At 34.6% G+C, this 15,342-nt stretch overlaps 1 protein-coding gene across 1 annotated transcript in view; it reads right to left on the bottom strand.

Annotated features, from left to right (window-relative positions):
- Positions 1-5,368: 5,368 nt before the first annotated feature.
- LOC106468255 (A disintegrin and metalloproteinase with thrombospondin motifs adt-1-like) overlaps positions 5,369-15,342 on the bottom strand; it is a 41,004-nt gene continuing 31,030 nt past the window's right edge. The window contains exon 13 of the mRNA XM_013928673.2: positions 5,369-5,626. Within this exon, the coding sequence (XP_013784127.1) occupies positions 5,579-5,626 (48 nt within the window). The 3' untranslated portion in view covers positions 5,369-5,578. The remainder of the gene's footprint in view (positions 5,627-15,342) is intronic.

The following is a 15,342-nucleotide window of genomic DNA, read 5'->3' as shown; positions in this document are numbered from 1 at the left end:
TTATTGAATGCAAACTGTGTGTGCAACATTTCTACAGCCCTGCCTGTTAACGTATATTTTGCAGCATTGTGCATATGTATATATTTGTGCATATGTACTTTTAAAGATTTTCTTTTAATTTATGGATGTTTTTACATTGTTAAAATTATGCTTATGTACATTATTTACATCTTTTACTTATTTTTATATTTTTGAAATATTTTTGTTCATTGATTTTATTTTAATATTCGTTTGATCTAAGTATACAAGTTAAAATCTTGTTATAGTTGTATTGTGTAGAGTCAGTCATATTTACATATAGTAAATATTTAAATTGTATTACATTTGTTTTCACCTCGTTGGAGTATGTTATGCATCCTGACTGTAGTGTATGTTACACTGACCAATTGAATTTAAGTTTGTAGTTTTTAAGAATTTCCACTGCAATAAATTAAAATGTCATACTTTTACATCCATGTTTAAATGTGTGATGACCAGTAGGTACCTAAATTACTGGTGGTCTAAAAAATAAATCTTTAAATGTAACAATGACAAAATGCTTAAATGTGCATCTGGGTTAAGAATATAATGTAAAAGTAGATGACTTAAATAACACTATCAAGATACTTGATTTCATCTAAAGCAAGAAATTTAACTAATATTCATTTTAGATGAATGGAAATAGAAAATATCACTCGTGTGAGAAAAATAAAGGAATTGTCAGGAAAGTTTGACTCCAGGGCTGCCACACCTTACAAGATGTAACCTCTTATGGAATTGTATTCATAAATAGTTATATAAAACAGTTTTAAAGTTACGATTTACAAATATTATCAAATTTATATAAAGTTTGATATGAATATTTGTGTAGTTGTTAAATAAAACAAATCATAGCTAAGTTACATTTAGTTATTTTCATGAAAACAAAGTTAATTGGAGCCAGAAAGGATTTTGTAACTTATTGTGTGATATTTAAAACGTGTTAAATTTTTTCAACATTTTCACTTTTTTTTGTGATATGTCATCAAGTTTTTTAAGACAAAGAACTTTATATATGAATAGAGTAATATATTTTACTAGTTCACCATCGTTTATATTTTTTCACAAGTTAATGTCTTTGGTATTGTATGTTTGGTGGTATTAGTTCTTAAATGCTTTAGAACTGATTTATGATTTGTACAATATTTTGATTGTTAAGGTATTTTTATTAATATCAGTGAGTTGAAGTATTTCAAATGTTTTAGAAGATATTGTTATCACTAAACATTCTGCTGAACTTTATAACATTTTCCATTGTCAAATATTTTAAGTGTGTTCTTTATTAACTAGTTACATAATGCTTCATTGAAAATATAAAATAGTCTTATTGTACTTTTCACCATGTAAACTGCTTATTACATAAAAATAATAATTTAATCATTATCATTTAACATGTACACAAATAATTGTTAACATTTACGATTATTTTTCTCTGTTTACACACACACATATATATTACATTCTTGAGTAACCTTGGCATTGTAGTATAAATGTCAATGTTTGAGATAACCATTGGTAGCTGACTATTTTATGTTAATATCTGGAAAGCTATAAACATCTCAGTCAAAATGTTTTCATAGAAGCAAGTAGTAAGTAAGTATCAATGTAATATTTCCTGCAACCAATAATGCTTGAAGATGGCTTGAATGGGTAATGAAGAAAAACTTTAAATGTACAACATTTTGTCACCATCAGGTACAAAACCTTGTTGAAACATTGTACATTTGCTTTTATGTTAAACTTATATTAAAGTTTTTCTTCATTATCCATTCAAACCATCTCCAAGCATTATTAGTCTCAAAGTGGGTTCCTCGTCATCAAATTCCTGCAACCAAGTTATATAGGTACTGATATAATATGAAATAAAAGTTTTAAAGTGAGGATGAATGTGGATCACTCGAGTGTATAAAGCTTATACATACTTGATCAAAAGTTAGATCCTTACTTGGTTATAGAATGTAAAGTGTGTGTAGATTCTGGGAAAATGTTCCCAAGCACATTTTTTTTTCAATTTTGAGTCAAACACAAAAAAGTGTAAAGTAAATGATCTACAGAATATTTCTTCACTTTTGTTTAAACAATTTTTGAATGCCTGAAGTAAATGATACAGAACATTTATTCAGCTTTGTTTAAACATTGTTTGAATTGTTGTATTTGCAGATAAAATGATTTTCCAAAAGAGTATATTAGGTAGTTACACTATATAACAGGAGGTTGGCAAGATAAATTGTGAGGTAATACCAAGTTCCACTAAAACTGAGTCTGTGCAGTGAAATAAACAAACTGGATACTGAATATTATACACAGTGAAAACAGTCTTTATTAATTTCAGAAACACAATGTGTGTACTTTCATGTAGTTTACAACAGATCAAGCTGGCTCTACTCCCTCATGACATTTCCAAACCAACCAATCAAGATGATGTTTCATACTTTAAATCTAATGTTACTGAGTTGAGTTGGTAACATCACGTTTACACAGAACAACTAGCACTACCCACATGACTAGTCATTCCCATTCAAACATAAGGTACGTTGTTGCCTAGAGATACCACCTGCTATCCACCTTCATGCACAAGGTGCAGCTTTACAGCCGAACCTCCCTTGGGCAGACCAGGTTTTATCTCTAAGGGAATGATAAAGAACAAGGTAGCTAAAGTGAAAACAACTTAATGAATTTCTTAACCACATGTTATGTGAGAACTGAATAGACCTAAAATAAACAAAATATTTTAAAAATTCCTACCTTAAAATAAGAAGGCATAAAATGCTTGGTATATGCCTACATACCACAAAATGCCTGAAGTAAATGCTCTACATAAAATTTCTTTGAATTTAAATGACGTGTTTGAATATCTTAAAATGCAGTGTACAACTGTAAGCATTTTGTATACTTACATGTAATCATTAGCAAGTCAACAGCAAAAATTTATGCTTTGAAAATTTATTAGATATTGTTTTTGTCTCTATCTGCAATATTAGATTTGAACATAAATGTAAAACTATATAACAATTACTATTTAAAGAAGTGTGTTTAATAAGTTTTTCTGGAGAAACAAATTGCCAAGTAACTTTTATAGTTTCCTTGGTTAGCTGGTAATTAAAATTTGTTGGTCAGACAAATTAAAGGTTGGTTATTTGAAACTGGATGTATGATTTTTCAGTTTTGTCTTTCTCACAGTACGTTCGATAATAAAATAAAGAAGTGGAATTCATAATTACTAAATTGATACTCATAAGTCTTTTTGTAATATTATTAATAATTGTGTGTATGGGTGTATATATAACCAATCACAAACTAGATGCTTAAGGTGCATAAAATGCAAAATGTCTTGTAAATTTTTCAGAAGCATTTTGCATATTTCTTTTTTAAAAAAAAAGAAACAGCTTTGTATTTCACACTATATAGGAAATGTTATTTGTTTCAGTGAAACCAATGTAACATTTTGCATTATATTAATTTAAGCATAATCTAGATCAGAACCTTCTGTTATACAATTAAATTACTTTATTTACTGTTTTTGCCAACTTCATGGAACAGCTGTAGAGAGGTTGGTATTTTAATGCCATATTTTGAGTTATATGATGCTGCCAAGAATAGCAGATTTATAAAGTGAAATATTCAAAAAATCTTAATAAGAGGAACTGAACTTGATTTAATTGGCAAAATGCGTGTACAAACAATTTAAGGGTTAAGAAGATAAAAACTCCACTGATGAAATGTGCACATGGTTACCTTCTTACAGAATATTCTTCTCTTGAACTGTTAAGATGGTGGACTAAGAAAAATTATATCCTCTTTGGTGCAGAAAGTTGTTGAAAGTTTTAATGACCCAGTTAGGAAAGTGAAATTGTTCTTAATCTTATTAATATTTTTTTATTTTTAAGCCTGAAGTTAAAAAAACATATTTACACAATAACATTCGATAGTGTAATTTATATTATATTAAGCATACTGAGATATCAGATCTGAGTGTATTAGTCAGTGTAGTATTAATTACTTGTAAATGTTGGTTAAATAAAGCACATGTATGAGAATGTCTAACGTTGTGGTAATTCAAGAATAAATTGGGCACACAGTTACATGACATCTGCACCAGCTAGAGATTTGAGGACATACTGCTTGTGGAAAGACAGGTTGAATAATTTGTTTTAGGTGGAATAAAAGAGACAAGTTACAATGTTGAATTTAAAATGAAAAAGAAGTACTTTATTTTCTGAATAACAAAACGAAGAAAGGCTGATTGAGTAATGGTGTGAAATTGAGTACAATAAAATGGATGGATAAATCGAGAGGAATTGTACTAGAATAGAAATGAGAAGTACTCATGATCAGCAGCTGGACAATATAGAGAATAAGGACAAGACCAGTACAGCAAGTCTTGTATCTTTCAAATCAAATCTGTTTAAAAACACATTCACAATTAACCTGATCAATCGGGAAAATAGATCACAATAACCTGAACTATCGCTGCCCCATGTTACAGTTGTTGAAAAGTCCCACATAAACAAGGTAAGTTAACCTGAACTATTGCTGCTACATGTTACAGTTGTAGAAAAGTCCCACATATACGAGGTGGGTTAACCTGAACTATCGCTGCCCCATGTTACAGTTGTTGAAAAGTCCCACATATACAAGGTAGGTTAACCTGAACTATCGCTGCCCCATGTTACAGTTGTAGAAAAGTTCCATATACAAGGTAAGATAACATGAACCATTGCTGCCCCATGTTACAGTTGTTGAAAAGTTCCATATATACAAGGTAAGATAACCTGAACTATCGTCACCCCATGTTACAGTTGTAGAAAAGTTCCATATATCCAAGGTAAGTTAACCTGAACTATTGCTGCTGCATGTTACAGTTGTAGAAAAGTCCCATATATCCAAGGAAAGTTAACCTGAACTATTGCTGCCCCATGTTACAGTTGTAGAAAAGTTCCATATATCCAAGGTAAGTTAACCTGAACTATTGCTGCTGCATGTTACAGTTGTAGAAAAGTCCCATATATCCAAGGTAAGTTATGGAACTTTTCTACAACTGTAACATGGGGCAGCAATAGTTCAGGTTAACTTTCCTTGGATATGTGGGACTTTTCTACAACTGTAACATGGGGTGACAATAGTTCAGGTTATCTTACCTTGTATATATGGAACTTTTCTACAACTGTAACATGGGGTGACAATAGTTCAGGTTGATAGTTCAGGTTATCTTACCTTGTATATACACCATGTTACAGTTGTAGAAAAGTCCCATGTATCTTAAACCATAGTAAAACTATTTCATGTTTACTGAATTGACATCAATGTTCACAACTTGGTCCTGAGCCAATAACGGTTAAGAACCACCGGATTAGACAATCTAATGACTTTATTGAGTCAGTAATGACACTCAAGTTTTACAAGTTTTTATTATTACAAACAAAATTTTATCTTTGATTTGTCAGTTACAAACAATACACAACAAAGTATATAATAATTAATGTATACTACTGGATGAAGAACAAGGTTTAATAAATGAGTTTAATGTTTAAGTATTTGTATACTTGTCCTGTTAGTCACTTTATTCTTGATTGTCATTATCACCACTCCCACTCCCTGAGCCTAGGTCCTAAGAATAAAAAAAATGCTTTAGTTTCTCTGTACTGTTTTTACTTTTCATCAGAATGGAATACAATTTTCTAATATTCAATATATTTTTAAAAAGACAAAGAACTGTTTCAAATTTCAGGAATTTTTCTACATACTTCATGTTAAAAAAACAATATCTTAACTTTCTCACATGTAAAAACTGTATTTAAGTTATGAAGACCACAAAATTATTAATGTTTATAACTTGTTCATACACAATGAAATAGTGTTAGAGATGAGGTTGTCCAGTAATGTGATGAATTAATGTGTTCCTATTCAGTATAAGTTTTAGTTTTGTTAAGGAAATAACCTTATTGATTTGCACATATTTTTTAGTTTTGATCAGGTGTTGATTATTAGTTGGGTTACAGATTGTTGCTGATCTGTATGGTTGACTTCATACCGAGCTGAAATGTAACTTAGATCTGTATCAGGAAACTACATATCTTCCTTTTAATGAAAAAAAATTAATGATCGTGAAACATACTCAGATAACTGTAGTAATATTATTTACTGAAAATTTTGAAGTAGCATCGCAAGACTTTTTGTTTACTATTTCAGCTAGAATTGTATTGTGTTGCTTTATCACTAAAATAAACTAACATCACAAGTCTTTTTTTTTTACTATTTCAGCTAGGATCGTATAGTGATGTTTTATCACTAAAATAAACTGCCAACACAAGAGTCTTTTTTGTTTACTATCTCAGCTAGGATCATATTGTGTTGCTTTATCACTAAAATAAACTGCCAACACAAGTCTTTTTTGTTTACTATTTCAGCTAGGATCGTATAGTGATACTTTATCACTAAAATAAACTAACACTTTTTTCTTGTATGTATCTGCTTTTCAACGAGAGATTTGCAGTAATCGGGAAATTTTATTAAAATATTTGAAGAATCATTTTCCAATTTATTATTATTTATAATACTATTAAGTTACTTGTTTTAAAAAATCGAAAATTGTGTTTTGACTATAAAAATTCAGGATTAATCTTATATACATGTTAACAATATTTGTGTATACAAACTATTTCATTCTTTTTAAAAGCTCTCTAAACACAAGATATGAATGGCTGTAAGATCGGTATTATTTTACTGATGTTAAGTCAATGAACTCAATGCAGTAAAAAAAAAAGAGGTGAGTATGGATGCTATTATATCATTTTAAGGATGCTAAATTTAGTAAATAGAAAACAAAACATTATTGTTTCAAAGCTACTGGGATCAGGATATTACAAGAAAGAGGCTATTACACTATTTCAAGGTTACTTCAAGAAAGAAGTACCTTTAAAAACTGAAATACTGTTTTCAGATTACATATTTCGGGTATGATGAGTTATATAGGCTTAGAGACTATTACAGTGTTTCAAGGTTACTTATTTTGGGTCTGAAGAAAGAAGTAAGTTTCACAGTACTTTAATGGTTTTGGGGTGAAAAACAGATAAAATAAGAAGCTTATGCATTTATCAATATAATAAATTCCATATATTTCTTCTTTGCTTAAGAGCTTAATGTCTTTGTTAATATAGCTATGAAAGCTAGTACAGATTTTGTATGTAACCCTGTTCCAGCCTTTAGTTATTTCTTTTTTCACAACATAGATTTAAATCAGAGTACAATACATTTAAACTTATTAAAAGTGTGTGTTATTGTTTCTTCCTCAAACTCTTCAGTCCAGTTGGCATGGTAAAGCACATATAGTGATAGATGAACAAAAATTTAAACTTCTCTCTAAAGGAAGACACATGTTAGGTCCATTAAGGTCTCTAAAAGAAGACACATCTTAGGTCCATTGAGGTGTCTTCTCAAAAATACAACCACAAAGACAAAGCAATCACAATGTGGTAAAATGAACCATTTTTAAGAGTTCTGCTGTTTTAAACCACAAGTTGGTACAAAAACACAGAATGCAAGATATCCACAACTCAAATAAAACCAGAACACAATGTACATAAAGTGCTTGTGAACAATGACACTACAAGCAATAGAGACTGCAGTTCTTCCAGTTTCATAGACACATTTTTACACTGTGTTTATTGATCAACCCTAGCAACCATTCATTAAATTACATATCCGAGATGCCCAACATTAGATAATAGTGTAGCAAGTGGAAATGTAACTGACAGAATTGCCTACCAAAAACTAACACTATATAATTTGAAAAAATCAAAATTTGTTCACATGGTTGTTCCATTGATAGCGATATTTAACACCACAGTCAGCGTCAAGGGAGAATCTCTCCCACTTTCTTTGTAGTAAAGAGAAGCTGTGGGTCCTTATTAAGCTCCAAGACAGCTGTTGACCTTGAACTGTTGCAAATAGTCAACTCATTGTCACCCGACTACCAAAAGGATGGCATGCTATAAATTAACACACTCCTAAAAGATTATGTAAATCTCTCTGCATGCATTGACAAGCTTAAAGACTTCTAAGCTAAATTGCACATCAATCCAAATATACCATCAATTATTCAACCACACAAAAGGATCTCTTTTCACACAAGGAAAACAGTTTAGATTGAACTGCACTAACAGAAGCACAAAGAACTGTTGAAAAACTAAGTAGTCCAATGACAACAGCACAACCCAAACAAAGTTCACATTTGTGTTGATATTTGTCTACCAAACACAGATATCTTTTGAGAAGTCACAGTAGGTGAATTAATCCATGGCCTCAATGGTGCAGTGGTTGTTTCCAGACTTGATTTACATGCTGATTACCATCAGCTAGAACTCACTCCTTAGTTATGAGTCATCAACACATTTACCACTCACATTGGGTTATGGAATCATAAAATAGATAATTTTGGAATTTCCTCTGCAGACAAAGTGTTTTAGAACACCATTTAACAAGTGTTTCAAGGTATTCCCAAAGTCAGAAACATTAATGACTACATTCTCATATTTTGAAAAATCAAAAATAAACATGCAAGAGCCTGAAAGCTGTATTCCAGAGACTGCAGAAAAAAAACCCATCCCCCTCAACATGGACAACTGTGAGTATAGTAAGTCAAAGTTAGAATTTTGTGGATGAATTTTCTCGAAAGAAGATATCTCTGCACGTACTAAATTCAAATAATTCCATTAAAGTGTGCAGACTGCTTGGGATGGTAACATATGGTAAATGCTCTATACTTGACTTTATCATGACTTCTCATCCTCTCTGTAAACATGTAATGTTGGGGACTGGAGAATAAATTTGTACTAGGTATATCTGAATGTCAACTGATAATCCATATGGCAATGACTTACTTTTAACAAGCCAAAGACACAACATTCTTGTAAATGCCAGTCCACTTGGTATCAGAGTCATTCTCAATCAGCAAACTCTGAAAACCAATTCAACACATATAGTAGCTTATGAACAAACAGCACTCACTCCAAATGAAAAGAGAAGCTCTAGAAATGACTTGGACTTATGAAAGTTAACATTTTCCTAAACTGAGGCAGGTATACTCCTCACCCTACAGGAATGTTTTGCCAAAACTGAAAGGACAGAAACATGGAGGGTCACTAAAATGTCATCAGCAGTAAAAGGAACATCTGGCAGCATCTGGAATTGTACATCAGGTCCACAGTAGAAAGAGGGTCCTCCACCTTTCACCTCAAAAACGGGTACTGGATGGGAATATAAGCATCAGTACCAAAAATCCAACTCTCTATGTGCACACAACTGACACTGGATCCACTGGGAACTGACATCGAGCAGATGTTAGGTAGTAAGGAGAGCTCAGGAGGCATTCACCTGTGGTCCAAAACCTAGCATCAATGGGAATGTTATGTACAGTCTACAGTAGGAACAGGGATGCCAGCCTTACACATGCAGGTAAACAGGTGTTTTGTCCAACTTCAAATAACACCAGATCTACTATGAGCCGACATCCAGCAAACGATAGGAAAATGAAGAGGGACATTAAATTGGGGAACATCTCCAGTCCAAAACCTGGCAGCATTGGGAATTTATCATCCAGTCTGCAGTAGGAGGATGGAACCAACCAAACACTTGTGAGGACTTATGTGGCTGGGCCTTCTACAATCAACACCTGACCCAATTGGAAACTGAGATCTGGGGGATGATAGGAAGGAGGAATATCTCAGCCGGAGGGACAAACTTCAATATATATATATATATGGCAGAGTGCTCCAACCAACACCTGAGTGGTATTGTGCTTCACTCAGAAGGATTGGCCTCTATGGTCCACCAGCCCAGTGGTTAGGAACTGGTAAGTGGCAAGGACTCGCATACCACAGCACTGGAAATGGTGCAGTGAAGAAAAGTCATTTAAAAACTCAGGTTAGAGCCAGAAAATTAAGATGCCTCCGAGGTCTCCTCAGCTCTCTGAAGTCTCCTCACAAGTCTCTCCAAGAAAAATGTTGAAGGTATCCAATCTACAGAAGTACACCTCCCCAACTATGTTGTAAGTAGAATTTTCTGACTCTTACACTTCAATCAATGTAGTTATAGTAAGAAAAATTTGTAATGTAACTGATTATTAGTAGAAAGTTTATACAAGGTAAATTGAAGAATTTTGCTAATTGTTAAACTAGAGAGAAGTTATTTATATGTTACGTTTAATATTGTGATTATGCATTAGAGAAATGTACTCTACATGTAATGATCATTGGTGCTGATTAAAAGTAACAGTAAGTGTTATGAAAAGTTAATGACTGGTAAACTTTGGACTAATATTGTATGCTATGTGGAAAAATTTAATAAATGTTGATATATTTTGTTCAACGTTAGTCTCGGAATCTGTTTCTTTATTCTAACTGTAAAGTACCTCAAGTTAGCGACTTGTGAGCTCCACTTGCCACTGCAATCCTCAACTTAATAAATTTGGTGTAATTGGCAGTATTATTGAAACACCAACAATTAGCCCTAACCCTAAGGGAACTGCTTGTTACAATCAGGTTCGTGGTAGGAAATGTTATAGTCATCTAGCATGGTTACAGGACGTACAGTCCGGATTTGATATTAGTTATACCTGGTTAGGCATCACTCGGCATAGAGCAGGATCCATAATGTATGAGCAAAAACCCTTGTAAAGGAAAAGAAACTGAGTACATACCAGTCACAAAGAAACAGAAGTGTGTAAAATGGTGACTGGAGGTAAATAGAAACCCACAGAGCATAAAACAGCCACGTGATGTAGGTAGAGAGATGTAAAGGTATACAGGGTAGTCCACATACCCACGCTGATGATTTCCTCCAAGAGTAGATGGAAATGGGCAGCCAGGGACATGGTCAGGTGACAATCATCTGAAGAAAGAGAAGGATATACCAGGCAAATCCAACCCGTAAAGGTAATGGGAGAAAGATCACATAAATAGCAGGATTCCAATGAATAAACAAATGGATGTTGTAAACAAGGACGGGAGAAGTGTGTGTCATAAACCATCGGAGGATCCTGGCAAGGCATAGGAGGTGATCAGGATCTGAACGGTCATAAAGATGGTAGATGGAGGGGAGGGAAAAAGGAGTGAAAGAGGAATTACCCTCCCAGACAGTCGAGGTCTTAGGTTGAAAGAAAAGGTCGGGAAGAGGAGAACATAGGAATAAAGGAATAATATAGGGCAAACATATATAAAAACATTGGAACTACGGCAACCACATGCCAATAACAATAAGAACAAGGACTTAAATGAAAGGTAATATAAGGAGCAAAACAATAAAGGTGAGGATGAGTAAGAGCATAAAGAACAATACTGAGGTTCCAAACAGGGAGGGAAGCAGGGTGGGGAGGATGAGTAATGGAGAATGAATGAAATATCATAGATAGGACAGGAGATTGGCACACAGACACGTTTTCGGTAAATCGAAAAGTGGAAGACAATGCACCCATAACGCGCAACAGAGGAACTGAGAAGTCTCATAAAGCCATATGAGGAATGGTAGGTTGAGAATGATAGTAACCCTAGTGAAGAGACCATAAGCAGTATGTAGTCCATTTATGCTGATAAACAGAATGAGAAATCAAGGAGACAACATGCTTGTAAAGTCCAGACCATCTGGTGAGGAACTGGACAAAAGCCACACATGAACATGGAGTGTAGGCAGGGAAGGATGACATACACTGGAGTGAGGCTAACAAAGGAATGTGGGAGATAAAGGGAAAGGAACTGATGATGACATCAATAGCTGTCACAGAAGTGAAAACCACATCTGATCTGCCCACTATGGGGCCTCCAACAGAACATGACAAGGAGTAATCCAAAGTATCGAAATGACATGAGGAAGAAGCCAAATAGGATGATAAGCATATAGGTAACAAATGGTCCAAATTCTGGCTGAGAGCATATTCACCACATCCACCTGCAGATGAGGAACAGGTGACCCCAAAAAAGGGAAGTTTTGTGTTGAGAGGAGATGCAAATACATCCAAATCAGGGATACCCCAATGAGCACAAAACTACCAAAAAATGACGGGATTAAAAGTCTACTCTGTCAGTAGAATCTTGTTGTGTCTGGTTAAGTTATCCATGACCAGATTCATGGCACCCAGAATATGCATGCTAGCAAAGTAATGTGGTGGCTGTGGGCCCAAAAAAGATCCAATGTCCAAAACAAAGATCCCTTGACCAGGTGCTTTTTTGCATGGAGATATAGGACACCACTGTTGAATTGTCTGAGTGCACTATTACCACCTGTCCATGAAGAGACAGCAGGAAGTGAAGAACAGCTTGCCAAACAGCATGTTCCAAGATATTGATATGAAGAGTAGATTTTGTAAGAGTCCACCATCCCAAAACTTTCTAACTATCAAATTATGCTCCCCAACCAGAAAGGGGAGCATCGGTAAAAAAGGTGAAAATCCAGACGAGGGAAAGGAACCCCCATGGTAGTATTGGTCCAATCTATCCACCAGGCAAAGTTTGTCAGTAATGGAGAGGGAAGGGTAAGAAGAGCCTCCAAGGGATTCTGAACAAAGCTCCATTAGTTGATTAAAGCCCACTGAAGATGATGCTTGTGGGCACGACCCAGAGGAACGAGGGCCTCGAGTGAGGCCTATTTCCCCCCAAAAAAGATAAAACCTCTTGAGCAGAAGGAGAAGGTGAGGAGGAGACCTTGTAAATGAGACGTGATCATTTGCATGTAGATATGCAGAAAGAAGTGGAAGTTACAAAGCTAGCTGCAAACAAAAACTTTGCACCGATAGAGGGCAGTGCTAATCGAGAAAACTTTTTGTGAAAGGAGGTAAGATATCGTTTCAGAAATGTTGTGTCTGTCTACAAGTAAATGGATCTGCTTTTACTATGGTCACAAACCACTATAATTCATATTTAGCAACCCAGAAGCACCACAAGTGAAAGCATTGGACATTACAGTTGCAGCCCTACCATTTTAATGTGATTCACAAAGCTGGTAGGGACAAACCTGCTTATTACATGTCTAGACACCCCACACTATTCCAGAAACTACACATCACCAGGGCAATAAAACTTGTGGAAGAGTACACAAGTTTCATTGCTGATCACACTGTGCCATAAGTTATGACATTTGCCAAAATTCAATGAGGGGAGACTCAACACTAAAAATGTTGGCTAACCTAATTTACACCAGTAAATAACGAAACATCCACAAGATTCCTACAGGTCTTACAAATGTTGAGCTCTATGCCCATCCACAAGATTCCTACAGGTCTTACAAATGTTGAGCTCTATGCCCATCCACAAGATTCCTACAGGTCTTACAAATGTTGAGCTCTATGCCTTCAGAGTCTTCTACCTTCTTCACAATGGGTTCAGTACCAACATAAATGCTAAAATCAAATTACGAGGTTCAAGAATTGTGCTACTGACTTCTATGCCATCTAGAGAACTTGCTTTAATCCACAAAGGTCATCTAGATAGAGCACTTGCTTTAATCCACAAAGGTCATCTAGATAGAGCACTTGCTTTAGTCCACAAAGGTCATCTAGATATTGTCAGAGCAAAGCAACTGCTTCATGAAAGGTTTGGTTTCCTATTATTGATAAGATGTTTGAAAGCCTGATTCACAACTGTGCATCATGCTAAGCTGCTATACCATGAAACCAAACTGAACCACTGAAAATGTCTGAGCACCCCAAAGGTTTGTTTGTTTTTTGAATTTCGTGCAAAGCTACACGAGGGATATCTGTGATAGCCGTCCATAATTTAGTAGTGTAAGACTAGAAGGAAGGCAGCTAGTCATCACCACCCACCGCCAACTCTTGGGCTACTCTTTTACCAATGAATAGTTGGATTGACCATCACATTATAACACCCCCACAGCTGAAAGGGCGAGCATGTTTGGTGGGATGGGGATTTGAACCTGTGACCCATCGATTGCGAGTTAAGCTCCCTAACCACCTACCCATGCCGGGCCACACCCTAAAGGACTACGGCTTGATGTTGGTTTCATTGAAACTTTTCCCTCTTGTACTTGATGACCACTCCAGGCATTGGAACTATCAAATCTACCACAGCCAATATTGTGATTCTAATGTTGGACAAAATATTCTCTTCCTTTGAAGTCTCACATGTGGTCAAAGCAGACAATGAACCCCCCCCCCCATTCAGCTGTCAAATTTTCAGAAGAATTTCCTCAGTAAATTATGCCATGCTTGCCAATATCAAATGTAGAGGTGAAACATTGCATGCACACTCTTAAGAAAACCATTACTGATATTCATTTAGAAAGCAAACCATCACCTTTTCAAAATATTTGGAAACTACCGAGCCATTCCCCATTCCACCACCAGCGACACCCCTGCTGTAAAATATAGATTATGATGCTTCTGAGTATACACCTCCAACAGAATGATGCACCATTTCACAAAACTGGCTACAAAGCCAAGCTATGCATGAAAAAAATATGCAGACCACTACAAAAAAGCACAGCACTCTAATATAGAGCTAGAAGATAGTGTAATTCACTACCAGAGCTGTGGAGGAAAGCTGGTCACACACTTTAATAACAGGAAGAGCAATAAGAACATACCATAACAAGAAACTCAACACACTTCAAAGTGATAGACACTCACACTGACCACAGCCAATGGTTTCACTCTAAACAGAACAAAGAAGACATCCCACAGAGAAAAAGCATCCTGCCAAGAAAAGACACTGGACAGACTGAGATCCAGACTAATCAACAGTCCCTATTACCATTCCAGATGAATTAATTCTTAACATAAAGCAGATGATCTCCAAATTACTGGAGTAAATTTGAACTTTTAAATTGTGTTAAATGTCAGTTTACTTTTCTCAATAAATTAAAATGATAGTTTAAACAAGTGAGCAACGGATTTGAAAGTTTTTTTGTTTGTTTTTTAAATAAAGAAGAGGTGTACTGTTGTAATTAATTTAGTTACGTAAATGAAATCCAGCCCGGGTTGTATATGTAGCTTTTCTTGTTTTAAACAGAGTGTATTCTTAGTTCCAGATTTTAGTTACTAGTTGTACAGGAAGTAGATTAGCTCAGCTGGCAATATGTTTAAGTTTAATAAAAGTGTATTTGAGTTTCTTGTTCATTTTACAAACTCTGGAGTTCTGGTATCCTATAAAAATTGTATCGTAGTTTTTGATTTTCTGAAGGTAAAAAGATTTATGTTTGTCCTTAAAATTATATTAGAAATATTTATGATGGTTGGAGATGGTTGAATGGGTAATGAAGAAAAACTTTAATATAAGTTTAACATAACAGCAAATGTACAATATTTCGACAAGGTTTTGT

Source organism: Limulus polyphemus, unplaced genomic scaffold (assembly GCF_000517525.1).
Source record: "Limulus polyphemus unplaced genomic scaffold, Limulus_polyphemus-2.1.2 Scaffold2936, whole genome shotgun sequence".
NCBI classification, from domain to species: domain Eukaryota; kingdom Metazoa; phylum Arthropoda; class Merostomata; order Xiphosura; family Limulidae; genus Limulus; species Limulus polyphemus.
Note: the sequence above shows the minus strand (reverse complement) of the source record. Positions and strands in the feature narration are given on the sequence as shown.